Source organism: Cupressus sempervirens, chromosome 3 (assembly GCF_028749045.1).
Source record: "Cupressus sempervirens isolate cs-2001-9-10 chromosome 3, ASM2874904v1, whole genome shotgun sequence".
NCBI classification, from domain to species: Eukaryota; Viridiplantae; Streptophyta; class Pinopsida; order Cupressales; family Cupressaceae; genus Cupressus; species Cupressus sempervirens.
In genome coordinates, this window is record NC_143120.1 from 81897150 (window position 1) to 81914000 (window position 16851).

Here is a 16851-nt window from a genome sequence, read left to right on the forward strand (position 1 = left end):
TAAAAAATAAGAGTCTTGCAACATTACTGTTGAAAAGTTATAAACCTCTTGAGGTAAAAGAAATATTAGAACTTGCCATAAATGGAAAGTATAAAAAGAATAAAGTTAATTTTTTAGAAACTTGTAAGAAAATATTTTTGATGGGAAAAACAATTATAAATCTATCTAAAGAAATGTCGATAGATATCCACTACAAAATAATTATAATTTAATTTACTACATCTAAAATTATTTATATTTCCTTGATTTCGGTTTATTTATTTTTTACTAACTTAGGCTTTTTATTTTAATTTCTAAAAAAATAGATGATTTATATCTCCAAATATTATAATTTAAACAAATATTTTATGTGGTATTTATTAATTTTTTATTAAAAATATTTTCTATTTATAACAAGAGCTCTGTTAGAGCTTGAGTACCTGCCTTCAGTGGATAATCTATAGTAGGAGATCTAAAAAGGAATAGCTAGATGTGTTGGAAATATTCAGGATAAGATAGGTTACTGAGAGGGGAGGGGTGAATCAGTAACTTATAAAACTTTTATACAATTTAGCATTTTAGCCATTCATCATTCATTCGTCAAATCTACAACATAAATGAAAGATTAGACATTTATTGCACATTAACATAGAGATTTGGTGACCCAGAGACCTTCCAAATAGAAAGTAAAACTGGGGTGGGGATGATACCCACAAAACTTCAATACTGCAATATAAAGTTGGCCTGTTAAGGCTTACAATGATCACTTCTGGTGATTTGACCTGTTAGGAGCAAGTAGGACTGCTAGATCCACCTTGTTAGAGGATTTCCAAACATACAGTGAAGTATGCACTCTGTTAGGAGATTTACAAAAAGATTGTTAAGTCTACCCTATTAAAGGATTTATAAACTGATTCACCTATTAGGATGAAGCAGTGGATCTACTTACAACTATTTGCTGATAAGATCCTTTTTGCATTGATCACCTGATGTGATAGATATAACTTTTCTGCTCCTATGTTGACCTTGTTGTATTCCTTTTGCTTTGCTGTTGATTTTCAATATCCTCTTTACATGCGAACATCAATCTCTTCCTTTTTATGTCTTTTTCACACACATCATATATCATACTACAAATGATATCATACATTACATATATACCATTCCATTATTCAAGGTCAGCCAAAACATTACTGAGTCGGCCAAATAGTAGAAAACTCGGGTTCCTTAAGCTGACTCTGTGACCTTCTGATACTCGGCATCCACTGCATTACTCGACATCATCATGCATTCAGTAGAAGTAGAGGCTCGATTCATACTAGCCGCACAACACTGCTTGGAACTTGCTAACCATTAGTGACTCGGTAGATATAGTGTCACTCGGTAGAAACTAACTTCTTCGTTTACCTTGCTTTGCTCGGTGAACACTAAGTTCTTCATTTACCTTGCTTTGCTCGATGAACACTGAGTTCTTCATTTACCTTGCTTTGCTCGGTGAACACTGAGTTCTTCATTTACCTTGCTTTGCTCGGTGAACACTGCTGAACTTATAAGGTAACCACTAAATGCTCGATAAACGTGATAATCTAGATAAGCATTCAAAATTGAATAAGTGTTTGCACTAATGAAAAATATATCATGATTCGAACAAGATGTTCCTGGTCACATGAATCTTGTTGCAGGAGGACGATTCTTTCTTGAAGTAAATTGATGATTCTTGGAATGATTGATTCGTTCTTTCGATGATCATTGTTTGAGGATTTCTAGGTGTAAAGCATTCAACTGTCCATCTCCTAATGGATATTGCAAATGATACAAGTGCCACACAGTGACCAATGTTTTCCTTCATTAGTTATAGTATTAAATATAATTGAATTAAATAAGATAGAAGTTTGATAATTATAGAAAAATATAATTAATTGTAATTGTAATATTGAATATGAATATAACTTGATTAGATATAGAAGTAATTTTATTGAAAAAAAAAATTTATAAAAAATAAATTAAACATTAACTATTATACATATCATCTTATTTAATTTATGTATTAAAATGAGAAAGCCAAGAAACTTAAAGACTTCTAGGTAAAATACACTAGAGTGGTAAAAAGTTTCTAATATAAATAATAAATCTTAATTCATTTCCTACTTTTAGTTCGTGAATGATAATTTGTAATGAGTAATATTTTTGTTTTAAATATATTTTAATTTTAATTTTTAATTTTACTTTAAATGAGAGTTTTTTTTTTGATATTGATCTTCTATTTGTCCTCCTAAACCTAACATTATCACATGTTTTGCATTTTTATTCTATTTTATGTAACTAATGATTTGGAAAATATAGTATTGCATGAAAGCAATCTAGAACTAACAAAAGAAATTTTATATAAGCAAAGGTGATTTAGGCAACAAGATAAAATAAATGAGTTGTTTATAACATCAAATAGTGTAAATCAAATGAAGGATATTTTATTAAATTTTAGTTTTATTAAAAAAATTATAATTTAATTAGATATAAAATAATGCAAAAATATTTTTATGGATGAATTTGTAGTATGTAAAAATTTAGACTATATAGTTCTAGACTAGAGGAAAGGCTAATAGATGAAAATTAGCTATAAGAGGGGAGAGAGAGAATGTAAACCTATTATATATATAGTCACTTTATTATATATTGTTTTAAATTATTTTTATTTATTTTGAACAAAAGAAATGAGAAAACATTTAAGCAAGAGACACCAAAATAGTAAATTGTGAGTCTTTTATGTGAGAGGTGTTAGGTTAATACAAGTTAATGCTGAGACAAAATCATTATTGTGAAACTGACAAATTTAGAATATTGTAAGGAAATATATAATTTTATTTTGTTTTCAATGGATAATATTGTAAATAAATTTATAATTTTATTTCGTTTTCAATAGATTTTTACCATAAAACAAGCTTTTTATAATGATGATATATCTTTAAATAAAATTTTCAAATACACTCCTACATAGTGCTCTAAATAGATGATAGTTTTTAGATCCAATAATTATATTTTATAAATGTAAAATTTGTATTTTAAAATTAAATAATAAATAACCAGTTTACAATTTTTTAAAATTTTAATAAATTATAAATAAGTTACAATAACAAATTTTAAAAAATAATATTAATTTAATAAATAAAATTATAGATTGACATATATATTAATTAATTAAATCATGTTATAGTTGAAACCAATATATGCTCTAAATATTAGATTAGTTTACAAATATATAATACTCAATTAATTGATATAAGAATACTAAACCACTCATTTATTAAATTACTTTTTTTATCTGGAAGTTTCTAAACCATTGCTCCCAATGCACGAAAAAGTAAAGGCCCATATTAGACATGTAATAAGGCCCGAGTCTCACTTACTGTACACTCCTTGCACAGAATAAAGTCACATTGAAAGGTTTCATACTCAAGCAAATACCATTTAGAATGATTTGATCACAAAACTGGTTGAAAACGACGAGTCTGCAATTGAAATAATGATCCTCAAATGGTAGAGAATCTAGAGCTACGAAGGCACCACAAAGCAGCCCATATACATGGAGATGACAGGAGATCGATCTGAGGTGAAAAGAAAGAGGCCTTTGTGGATTCTCAGTGCCTCTCTCTCCATTAAACCATCCACCATTTTCGATTATCGATATGTGATGGAGGACCAATTGGAAGAATGTGACATAATTGTCAATGCCAATCACACATAAGGTTGTAGAATAGAGAGCGAATGAATTTGTCGTGGATAGCTAGGAAAAGTGGAGTAGGTTTCAATAATTGCAGGCCCACGAAAGTCAACAATCCAAGATCACATAGTTTTTGAAATTCACCACGACCGCTTGTCTCACTTGCTCCTCCACACCCTTCTTTGAGAACATGTGCAAAATGACAATCTCATAACTTGGTTGACTGGCTGCTTGTTTTAGAAACTCTTGATTGGGCATTAGGGTTTGTAAGAAACACTATTACATGGATAAGATGCTTTCTAAGGTACTGTATTTCTTGTAGTCACAAATCATTTCTAATTATCTATTTTTATGATGTATCGAGATGAATCCGCATCTTACAAGAAACACTTCAAAGCCTGGTCTGTACAAACGCAGATGAGCAAGAAACCCTTTGTTTGGGAAGACAAAATCAAGACAAGGAACCCATTAGCACCTTTGCTTCTTCCACAAAGAGTCCTAGAGTCATAGTTTAGAAACTAGAAGAAGTTTCCAGAATGAAGTTGGAACATTCTCCATATTTAATTCTATAATTTTTTTAATTAAAAAAATAGCTTTACCCCTAGCAAAATTGCTATTACCCAATTAGAAAATAAGAATTAGTAAGTAAAAATAAGTTTAAAAATAAACTATTTTTTTAACTTTAGAAGTTGGCTAATATTGGTCATAAAAATTATTTGTGTCCTTCAATTGAAAACATTAGTTCCTGCCTATATAGGCAAGGACTAATAATAAGATTTAAACTTTTGACATGTAGATGGTTGTCAAATTTAACCTGAAAAAATACAAGTTAAGAAAAAACAATTGAAAATTGAAATAATAAAAGAAAGAGTCTTACAACATTACCGTTGAAGCTCCCGCATAAACTTATGGGCTTAATTAAAAAGGCAAAAGATATTGGACTTGTGCAACTACATAGCAAGATTACGCAACCATACATGCAAACAAAAATGCCATCTGTTCTTCTATGGTAGAAGGATTGTGGTCATGGAAAAAGCCAAATACGCGTTAATCCTATCCTGCGTCAAGTTTCAGCGAAACACGGTTGAAGGTTTATTGATATATTCTAGTTGAGCGCCGTTGAACATTACGGACCACCACCAATTCTGCAGATCACTTCGCATGCGCAGCGCAGACGTTGGACCTGGTGGTGGGTATTGCTGAGATTGGCCAGTGCAATCTCAATGATTCAACTGTCAAATCTAAGCATCACCATGGCCAAGTGTAATCTTGCCATAGTCATAGCGAGCTTGTTTCTGGTAATCCCATCTGTATTGGCAAGTGCAAAGGAGACTATTATTGCTTTGCCGAGCGAACAAAAGGTCTGCAGCAAAAATTACGAATCAGTATCGTGTCCTGTAAGCTGTTTCAGGGCAGATCCGGTATGTGGGGTCGATGGCATAACGTACTGGTGTGGCTGCGCAGAGGCTCTATGTGCGGGTGTTGAAGTGGCCAAGGTTGGATTTTGTCCGGTGGGAAGTAATGGAGGAAGCGGTCTTCTCACTGGACAGGCCCTTTTACTGGTACACATTGTCTGGTTAATTCTTCTTGGGTTTATTGTATTGATTGGGTTGCCATAATTGATTAGGGTTAGGGTTTCTGTTAGTGGTTAGTTATAATGGAATTTATTTGTAATTACTGGGTTGCCCTGAATTGGACGGGGATAGGGTTTCTTCTGTACTTTTAATTGACGCTGAGAGTTTTTACGGGGGGCTGCGTGGGATTGGGTTCGACTTCTAATTGGGGCCATGTTAGATGAAAGAATTTCTCCCTTTGGAGAACAAGGTTGTGGCTTCAGTTGTTTATGGCATCGATTTGTACTGTGTTTTAGATATGGCAAAGAAAGAGCACGTTAGTGCTTTACAAGTGAAGATGCAATTCATCGACACCAGTGAAGATTTATCTGTTTTTCCTTAAATTGTCTGTTAATGATTTTTTTACACAAAATCAGCAATTTTCCTGATGGATGCTGTTTGTAGATCAAATAAAGGTTTATCTGTGCTTCGATATTCTATTTTCTAACAAGTATGTGCTCATAGCCTCTTACTTAACAATCAGAGCTTTTCAAGCAACGCTGCTGAGAGAATTTAGAAGTATAATGGTCCCGCACACCATTAATCTTTTCAGGTTTCAGTTACTATTTTTTTGGATTCTTTATGCAATAATTGGTATTGAAATTGTTTTTCTTGTAAATATTGATCTGTGTGTCGTTTATCTTAAGATGATCTCAATGAGTTATCATTCCGCGGGCAGATATTTTTCTGCCTGAACCGCAGCTCACAGACATTTAGTACACAAACTCCATTAAGTATTTGCTAGGGGGAGGAATATTGAATGTAAACCTTGCTGAACTCACCGCTGCCCCATTTTCTTATTTTCTACCTTACTGGTGCGTGGCATTCGAGTTTCGAAGTGGGTCCAGAGGTGGTTGGATGCCCAAACCGCTTTGGGTGCCCTGCTGATGTGTGCAGGAATTGCTTCCTGAGCACCAGACTCCGTGAATATTGGCCAGAGCTCACAAATTTTAAACTTAATTCATGTGGAGACTTAATTTTATTAATATTTCCCTTTGCAGTGGGACCCTGTTCCCAATTATTCGTTTGTCCTGGATGCCCCCACAAAGCATAAGACTTTGCACAAGAATTAACATTGATGTGGGCCTCAAATTAGTGGATTATTTGTCAAATTGTGGTGTGTCCGGAAGGGTGTATTTTTCTGGAACCATGTGAATGTAAAGCAGCCAAAGTCACCTTAGGAATATTGAATGTAAACCTTGCTGAACTCACCGCTGCCCCATTTTCTTATTTTTCTACCATACTGGTGCGCGGCATTCAAGTTTCGAAGTGGGTCCAGAGGTGTTCAGATGCCCAAACTGCTTTGGGTGCCCTGCTGATGCGTGCAGGAATTGCTTCCTGAGCACCAGACTCCGTGAATATTGGCCAGAGCTCACAAATTTCCAACTTAATTCATGTGGAGACTTAATTTTATTAATATTTCCCTTTGCAGTGGGACCTTGTTCCCAATTATTCGTTTGTCCTGGATGCCCCCACAAAGCATAAGACTTTGCACAAGAATTAACATTAATGTGGGCCTCAAATTAGTGGATTATTTGTCAAATTATGGCGTGTCCAGAAGGGTATATTTTTCTGGAACCATGTGAATGTAAAGCAGTCAAAGTCCAAAAACTCCTTTTCTTCTTTTGCCTTTATTATAATATATCTGCATCTTCATCCTAATCAGCAACTTAGTTAATTTTCATCATTGTGAGACTGACCTATTTATAACTCAATTAGGTATTTGTTTTAAGGCTGCATTAATGCAGTAAGCCTTTCTTTAAAATTTGAGTGGGTGCTTTAAACTTCCAACCTCAGTTACTAGTAAGCATTAAAATTGCTGCATTTCCATTTAGGTAGGGATTTAATTTCTCTGTGTTGCCCTGGTTTCAAACATTGCATGGGACTGCTAATATAGCCAATAACCTCATGACATCTTGTCCTTAGATGCCATAGTTTTCTCATGGATGTCTAATTTAGCAATGCTGAAACAAAATTTCTTCTTGAAGTTGTATATGTTTTTAGCAGTTAGATGAATTCTACTTATGACATTCATGGGGGATTGTGCTAAGGGGTTCTTCAAGCATAATTGGCTTTTGTATGGGAGTATATCTGGTCCACAATCTAATAAAAAATGTTCTTGTAGAAATTAAGTATCAAGATATGTATGGACCATGCTTCTTATAATTAAACTACGATTAGAAGTGAATAATCTATTTTGTATGTGAATATGGGGGCTTTGTTACATACTATTGAGCCTTTGTTACAGACTATGAAACTAGCAGCCCTAAATACAAGCCAGTGAAACTCAGGGACTCGCTCCCCCCTCCCCCAAAAAACCTCGAAGTACCCATCCCCCAGACACTCCTGCACCAGGTTCTCCTGCACCAGGTTCTTGGAGTCCCCGAGTACCCCCACCTCTGCCATTCCATAGCCATGCTGCTGCCGAGATGGGTGCTTAAATTTCTATTTTAATTTTAATTTTAATTTTTGAATGATACTATTGGGTATGTACCATGTTACTATGTTGAATGTTCAATGGTTCTAGTTCGTGTTACAATTTTGCTATGTTCAAGTATTTCAATTTGGTATTTATGCTGAAACATCATTTCATAACTAGCATTTCAAGTTCTATATGAATAGTGTGCAGCACCCTTAACCACCCGCTTTGTCTCCCCACTGTCTTGAAATTGAGGCCTTTTGTCCCCCATTCTGGAAACTCGTCACAGTGTCCTGACGTACCCAATTGCTGGTGTTACATTGACACAAATTGACACAATCAATACATTGGAGGCAAAACTTAATGACAGTATTTTATTAATTTTTCTGTAGCTTATACAATCAACATAGTGCTTCAAGAAAGTGAGGCCTTCCTGTGATAGATTATTCACATACACAATGACAAAGGCAAAAATTCTTCATACAGTAGTCTGCTCAATTATCTTCAAAAAGATAAAAGCTGGTTTATATTTCCTCTTATATAGGTTCCAATTATATGCTTTGTTAAGGATTTTCAAAAGCTTTGTTTTCTTAGTGAATAAACCCTTATTGTATGTATGCAGCGTTTAATCTCTTTTCTACAATATTATCTCCAAGCCAACATTATCTCCATTTACACTTCACTCCCATATGTTGCTTTTCAGAATCCCATTAGCCATGCACACACTTTGTTCACGCAGTTGTTTTTTCCCATTTGGGTTCATGGGTGGGTTCATGAGTACACACACACACACAAGAGAAATATGCATAGTTGCAAAACAAAGTCATTTCACAATATGAACAGTTGTTTGATCATTGATCAATGCCAAATGTCAATGATAAACATTAAATACTCGTTCATTAATCTATTTTCATGATTGTAAAGAAAATTATACATTGAATTACTAAATTGCAAAATGAAATTGCAAAACATAGACTAGTTCGTCAAATAATACATTTAATTACTAAATTGCAAAACAAAGACTAGTTGATCAAATAATAAAGTTTGAAACATGATGATAGATGACAAGTGTTTAGTAGTTTATCAATAATCATAGTATCAAATGCCCTTCAAGGGTCAAATGGATCATCATAAAATGAGGGATCAATGGCTTCACCCCCAATTGCAACTATATCTAGATCTTCATTATTGAAACTCAAACTGGTTCCACTAGTCCCATATGCTGCTATATCATCCTCCTCCTCCTCAACATAAGAGATTAGATGAGTGAAATGTTTTTTACTAAGTTCTTTTTAGAGTTACATAAGAAAACAATTAAAAAAACACACTCTTTAAAGTTGTTTTAGCCCTGGGTTCGCTGTGGGTTCGCTCCAGCAAGGACCCGGAGGAACCCACAGTCCAAACTAAGGACCTTGTTCGGACCCACAGCGAACCTGGGGGCAAATCCGGACCCGAATTCGAGCAACAGGGGATGAATCCGTCTTTTTAGGAAAAATGTTACATTTCAAATTTTGACCTAATTTTAAATTTGCTCATAGCTGTTAGATTGAACGGATTTTTCTTTCATAATCATGTGAAGTAGGTAGTTATTTATATCCGTTGTATTAACTGTTAATGAAGATGGTCGTTATCCATTATTTGGCATGTGATGATTAGTAGTTGCTTGATTTTGGAATTATGGTTAATAATTAAAATCCTTATAAATGTTTATATGAAAATTATTATGGAATTTGTTATTATCGTGGAAGTATTGCACGGGTGATTGTAGGAGAAGATGAAGGGGGGAAGTATTGCTAAACGGGATCAACGGAATGGGATACTAGCTTAGTCCAGTCATCAGGATTGACAAGTATGACTTTAAATTGCCTTGGTAAGGACCTAGCGATTTGAACTTCAGGATACAATTGAAGGACCCGCATGAGCTATTAAATAAACAATTTAAAACATAAAATAATATAATATGTACCTCAAAGGATTTTGAATGATCTTTCACCATATTATTATAATATATACCTATGTACGTACACAGATTAAAAATAAAGTGACAATATTATTTTTTTAATAATAAAATGATGCCACCTCACCAATATATCTACATGTACGTAGATAGATATAAACCATAATATCTTTTGATTTATAACCTTCAAATCTTCTTCCATCCTTTTATTCTTTTTCTCTTGCTTAAAACCGATTAAACACTTGGCACATTTTCTTGGCCTCCAAGAAGCCAAGACATTTCTTTTATGGTACAACTTCTTGGAAGCCAAAGAGTCTAACCTTTAATATATATCATGAGGTCGGGAGAGACAGAGGACATACAATATCACATTCTTGACTTCCTTTCTTATTCCCGTTTTTTCCTTGCTCATTTTCGACTTCCACCTACCACCCGATACTCTGCAAATACCATTCAAATCTCTGCAAATTCCATTCGAAACCTCTGCATTTTATAGCGGTGCCATTCTTGTTACAGTCTGCCATATGTTGTTCCTTCCTTGCTGAAGTTTAGGTTTTATTTACACATTGTGGTTATGCTTGGAAAGCAAATCGAAGAAGAGCTGATACATAAGCGTCTAGCAAGACTCCAGACATTTTCGGAATTATGCCAAGTCACGTGGTTAATCATTTCCAAATATTGCTATAATTCCATTAACAATTGTTATTGCATTTCGATTTCCATAGCAGTAAGCTGCAAATTATACTCATTCACACTTAAATAACTTTAGGGAGTTGTTCACCATAAATCATAGTAAAGTATCCATGACATGGAATCATGAATTATTTTTGCTATTGGAAATTAGAATCAAATGATATTTATTTTTGCAAGTCTTAAAGAATATAATCTCTCAAATCACAGATTGTGAAATGCTGGAAGTATATAATTTTCATGAATCAATAAGCAGAGCCGATTGCTCTGAGATTCCGAGCACCTAGGATTCACTGGCTGTATAGCCATGGAAGAGGTGAAGAGGTGAGATGGAATCTGCAATGACAGGAAGTGAAATTAGATATGATACATTAAATCTAAATAATTTTACTTAATAGCTCATGCATGTTCGTATTGTTGTTCCCCTATTGTCAAGTTGAGTGGTGGTGATCTGGTCATTGAACTCATCAGAAAAACCTTGGCCAAGGTTGTTTAAAGGCATGTTTGCCATCTAAGATCTCTTGATGTCAGTGGTGCTAGTTATTCAAACACGTCCTTTCATAACTGTACGGACATTCTAAACACCAGAATGCTCAGGTGGCTGGACTAAAAGTATCTCAAGCCCGATCCCAAGGTAGGGAGGGCTGGGGATAATTATGGTTCGAGGTTAGGAGGTTAAGCCTAAGTCAATGCTTCTCCTCTTACTGAAAGCCGAGGCTTGCACAACCAACTAAAGACTCATCGGATAATACTTGTATGTTTCTCTCTTTTTCTTTTCATGTTAAGCATTTACTTTCCTTGTATGTAGAAAAAGATAGTTAATTGTTATTTTACTTATTATAGATGATCATTGATACAGTTATTTCAGTTAATTGTTATTTTAGTTATTTCAGTTGATCATTGATACAATTATTTCAGTAATCGTTATTTTAGTTATTTCAGTTGATCATTGATACAGTTATTTTTCAATTAATCGTTAATATGGTTATTATAGTTGATCATTGATATAGTTATCACAGTTGAACATGGTTAATTGAGTTAATAGGTGGTAGTTAAAACAGTTGATGTCCTATGAAAAGGAATTCAGTTAATTGTTGTCATGTCCCCAATTTTTGGTGACAATTCGATTTAATTAATCTAATTAATACTGGTTGTCCAAGTACCACTGAAATATCCCCGACAGGATGATTGACTCTTTAAGCACTAAAATTTTAAAATTTCAAGAGTTTGACATTTCGTCAAACAATTAGCAATCGAGCTCTGATACCACTGAAATAATACTAAACTTCGGAAAGTTATCAAATATTTGCAAACACAAAAATGATGATATCAAAACTCTCCCGTTGGACTAATGGAACTAATTCAACAGGAAGAAGAATTAGTTCCATTAGTCCAACGGGAGAGTTTTGATATCATCATTTTTGTGTTTGCAAATATTTGATAACTTTCCGAAGTTTAGTATTATTTCAGTGGTATCAGAGCTCGATTGCTAATTGTTTGACGAAATGTCAAACTCTTGAAATTTTAAAATTTTAGTGCTTAAAGAGTCAATCATCCTGTCGGGGATATTTCAGTGGTATCAGAGCGGTTTTCTTGCCATCCTGTGGGGTGAGAACCAAATTACATGAGTGATCAGCACTCTACTTCAACTAAGATGGACAGGTACAGCACAAAGTCTCCAAGGACACAATCTCGGACAAGTAATAGACAGAGTATTCAGAGTCGAAATTGTGGAAAGGAGGACTATTCAGGCATTCAGGATGAGCTCAGAAAAATCAAACATAACATGTCTGAACTGTTGGTTAAACACCACCGTATGCTTGACAGGCTGTCCGTCCCAGCTAAGGTGAATAAATCAACTGGATTTCGTTTTGACAAATCTTCTCACAAAGCGTTGAGAGATGCTACTAGGAACCTTAATGAGGAGTTCGAGAAACAAGTGTGCAACCAGTCAGAAGCTTCAGTTCGGTCACAGGAAGAAGTGGTGAAGGATATTACGCTGATGGATAGTAACTGTCAACTTGACACTCAAGTTGAGACAGTTGAATACGAGTTTTCCAAAGGTGATGTCTCATGTACTCAGGGTAGTTTGGTTCCGACAAGCAATGATTTCAGTGAAGTGAGTTCAGATGACGATGAAGATGTCATTGTGCATGATGATGAGATACCTAGTGGAAATGAGCAGACATCGAGCATTCATGATTTTGCTGAGAGAGAGTACCAGGCTCAGTTAGATGCTTCATCACATGAGGATGAGGATGGCAGTACTTCACAAGATTTGTACAGCCAGCCGAAGGTAAGTAAAGATAGTATTGTGGCTTCTTTATCTCATCATGATAGGATGCGGGAGATGTTAGAAGCGCACATCCAGATGATTCAGTTACGAGGAAGATATAAGGGAGTTCAGGCAAATTCTTCCTGCTGTGACTTACATGCAATTGGTGAAGGGATGGGGATGACGAAGCTGAGCTATTTACATCTTCTATCAGATCGTGACCATCTTTTAAGCCTTGCCAAAGACTATTCAGATGCCTTGAGGAGGAAGGAGGAGGAAGTTGTCAAGCTTTCTTGCGAGCTTGAGGACACTCGAGCAACTTTGGCATTATAGGACTGGGAGAAACAAGGGCAAGAGCACGATATGGAGCTGAGCTTAAGATCATCTTGCACTCAGTTTTTGACAGAAGAGGGATCATATATGGTAGCTGATAATGCTACGAGTTCATCTTACATTCACATCCAGGATACAAGGACAATGGCAGACATGTATGTGAAGTTAGCTGGTATTGGTCACATTACTCAGGTAAGTAGTTTGCTTGAGTTACCAATTGTTTCTTGCATATGGATTCGAGAATGTTTCAGCAGCGTTTGGGATTCAATTGACTGGAGAGCACTTAATAGTAGCAATGATTGTCTGAATGCTATCGTGGATTTGATTAGCAGAATATACGGTGTTATCTTTCCTTGTGCCAGCAAAACATCCGATGTTGGTATTAGTCTTTATGCACTGTTGTTGGGTTTGGTTCATATTTCCAGTCGACCATCCTTGCTGAGAGGTGTTGAAGGTTTTTCATATTTGGAAGCATGTACAGATGAGTCCCAGGATCGTTTTGACCTTGATGACATCCGGGAGGATGAAATGGACAGTTTTGAAGATTCAACTTCCTTGATAGATTCTTTAGGTACAGAAGAGCTTGACAGCAGAACTACAGATTTTGACACTCTGGATGTTGATATGAGTTTTGAAGTTGATTCGAAAAATATGGATGATAATAATCCAGAGACCAGTATCTTTGAAGATACTCCTTTAGACAATGCGTCAGAGGGAGTTTATAGAAGACAGTCTAGCCAGAGCCATCATGTGGTTAGCCAGTTGAAAGTTAGTGAGCGAGACATTGCTATCGCTTGTGAGCATTTTGATACTGCTCGTCGTTTGTTGGCCATTACTGGTTGGGGTACGACTATGACAGATGAGTCCAGTGGTGGTTACTTTTCTTTGGCAGAGATTCATGCCTTGCGTGAAGCTGTTCGGATTTTAAAGCAGGATTATTTACGATTGGTAGCCGACCGTGATCACTTGGTTGAGTGGGGAAGTACAGCCTATGACGCACTCTTGGATCGTGAAGAGGAGGTGAGTGAGCTTTCCCAAGAGCTCATAGCGACTACTGAGGCTTTAGAGGACACTCGGCAGGATCTACAAAAGTCGCAGTTTCAGTTGAAGGAGGTGACCGTGGAGTTGGAGCATTTGCGGTCAAAACTAGCCCCAGACCCAGTTCATTTGTCTATTGAGGTAGATGACGGTAAGTACACTCCTACAGTTGCCTTTGAGGAGCTTATTTTTGAGACTGACACACATGTTCAGGGTTTGGAAGAAGCTGGTCCTAATGAGTTTGGGATACCAGTAGAGTCAAGTCTCCAGAGTGATTCTTCTCAGATAGTTGATAGTGTGGTACAGTTGAGTATGCCACCCTTACAGGAGGACCAGTTGTGGTGTAAAGGGGAGTATGTTAATGCTTCCTCATATAATTTTTACTGTACTGAACCGTTCATGGAGTATTTGCTGGATAGTGCATGTGTTCATTTGGACTCGCATAAGGTGACAGAGGGTGTTCTCATCCAAGATACTAGTGTTATTTGCAGATTGGTTGAGAAGATTATAGGGGTCCTTTCTACTATGCTACCTCACAGGGATCTCGAGGAGGGGTTTGTTGAGCAGAATGCACAGGGACCTATACGACCTACAGTCACTCGGAGTCAGAGATTGGAGCCATATGTTGATTACCAGTTCAGTGATGATGAGCTAGCAGTAGAATTTGGAGGTTCTTACCGGCATTATACGGTAGGGTACGCTCATCATTTCTCTTTTGACACAGAGATAGAAGATTTTATTTCATACAGATGTAGATTGGCTCCAGTTTCTTACCATCCATTAGGGGATAGATTGGCACCTTCTTTCGAAAAAAGAAGTGGTAGTAGCAAGTTATTCAGCCTGCAGCATCGACACACTCGGAGCAGTTTTTCAGAAATTGGATTTGATGGCAGTGATTCAGGTACCTATGGCTGTTGTCATATCTACAATGCAGTTGGGTGCAGGTGTCTTTTTGACAGGAGCTTGAGTTTTGATAGAGTTGATGTTTTAGTTGGCTTGAGTTCCGCAGAATGTTTTCTTCTACCGGCATCTACAGTTGGTTTTCAGATGATTTCATCAGAAGTGTCAGTTGTTTGGATATTGAGTACAGTTTCTCAGTTACTGGTATTGATGATTTCTCCACGAGAGTATGATGCGGATTGGGATGATACACAGATTTACATTTGGGATCCAGGCAGACTGATTGGGTCATGGTTCAGCCATTGCTTGGGGACAAGCAATTTCAGGAAGGGCGGACTGTCATGTCCCCAATTTTTGGTGACAATTCGATTTAATTAATCTAATTAATACTGGTTGTCCAAGGACGACTAATTAATTATTAAATAAATAAATATTAAAAGATAACCTTGTATTTAATAAAGTGACTTGGAAAATATTTAATAAAGTCACTTGAGGGATAAGATCAAAAAGGTTCTAGAAGTTTCTGGAGAGGATGGAGGGAAAGGAATAAATAGGCACCCCAGGGCTCCATTCGAATCAGGCAGTTGTTTTATCTCTCTTTGTTTTCAGGTTGTGATTCAATCACAGGTGCATTGTGGAACCTAGGGTTTCTACAATTGTCACAGTTGGCCATTGAGAACGATAACTCTCAATTGGTACGCAATTTTGAGGGTGTGAAATATCATCTGAATTATTGCAGATTGGAGGTGACATTCCGTCATTTCATCGAGGCAGAATTTGTGGCCTAAGGCCATTTTGGAGGATCACTTTGAGAATTGATATTCGAAGATTCAAGCTATTTGCAAGTGGAATTTATTATCTTATAGGAGCAGTTGACAGCGTTTCAGTATATCATCGAGTCCCTTTTGCGGAACATGAAGAATTAATTAAAATTCGCAGGGCACGGATTCTTGAATCAGACGGATTAAACTATAACCGTCGGGCAATTTGGATTCGTGGGTTCTGAGCATTGTGGACCTGAAGACAGGCGTCTTCCTTAGCATTTCCATTGTCCGAAGATCAATAAATATCGCAGGGATTGGGAACTCTTGCATCTCTTGATTTGTCCGAGACTAGTTAATTACCTCCATCGAATTATTGGAAAACTGGAGAAATTCGGGTCAGGGCTTAGATGGTCTGCTACACAAGACTGAAATTTCATGATTGCCTCTCACACGTCATTTAGCCGATGACATATCTCTGCAATAGTTAATGTTGCAAGGACTTCTACCATCGTCCCTGCAAAACATTCAGGCAAAGGGTTCCAGGAAGCATCTGCAAAATTGCTCCATTCATCGTCTCCCATGGCGGCAGGCTCTTGAAGCCAGGCGGGCTCCAGCTCAGACGAGACAGTGGCTTGGCAGTTCATTAGCGGCATCAGTTTGGGATCCGAGAGCTCCAGGTTGCCAGAGAGGATATGAAAGTCGGTAGCAAACTAGAACTGGTCTGCGGATTCCACAGTTTGCCCTTGACTAGCTCCTTCATTTCCTCACACTGCGATCTCCTGCAAATTCACCTTCTCCTGACGTGGTAGAGCATAGATTGGATCGGCAATGATCTGATAATCGTCTTTTCCTTTAATTCGGGATATATGTTTGAAACTGCCGCTTGAATTGAAGGCTATTCGACCTAAGTCCAGGTTAAGATGGTAGCATACTGCGGGGGTTCTTGAGTGGTGATCCGTCCTTAGGCCTGTTCTAGTTTGCTACCGACTTTCATATCCTCTCTGGCAACCTGGAGCTCTCGGATCCCAAACTGATGCCGCTAATGAACTGCCAAGCCACTGTCCCGTCTGAGTGTCGGTTTAAGCTTGTTGCTGGGCGTCTGGTCTAGAAACGTGGAAGCAGATTAAAAACGCGGTACCTTCGTCCTTGGCAGAGAGGTCAAAAG

At 36.6% G+C, this 16851-nt stretch overlaps 1 protein-coding gene across 1 annotated transcript; it reads left to right on the forward strand.

Moving 5' to 3' along the window:
• Positions 1 to 4610: 4610 nt before the first annotated feature.
• LOC149564885 (uncharacterized) lies at positions 4611 to 5607 on the forward strand. The gene has a single exon (XM_089818431.1). It carries the CDS (start codon positions 4921 to 4923, stop codon positions 5314 to 5316), a length of 396 nt encoding a protein of 131 aa, XP_089674557.1. The 5' UTR covers positions 4611 to 4920; the 3' UTR covers positions 5317 to 5607.
• Positions 5608 to 16851: the final 11244 nt, after the last annotated feature.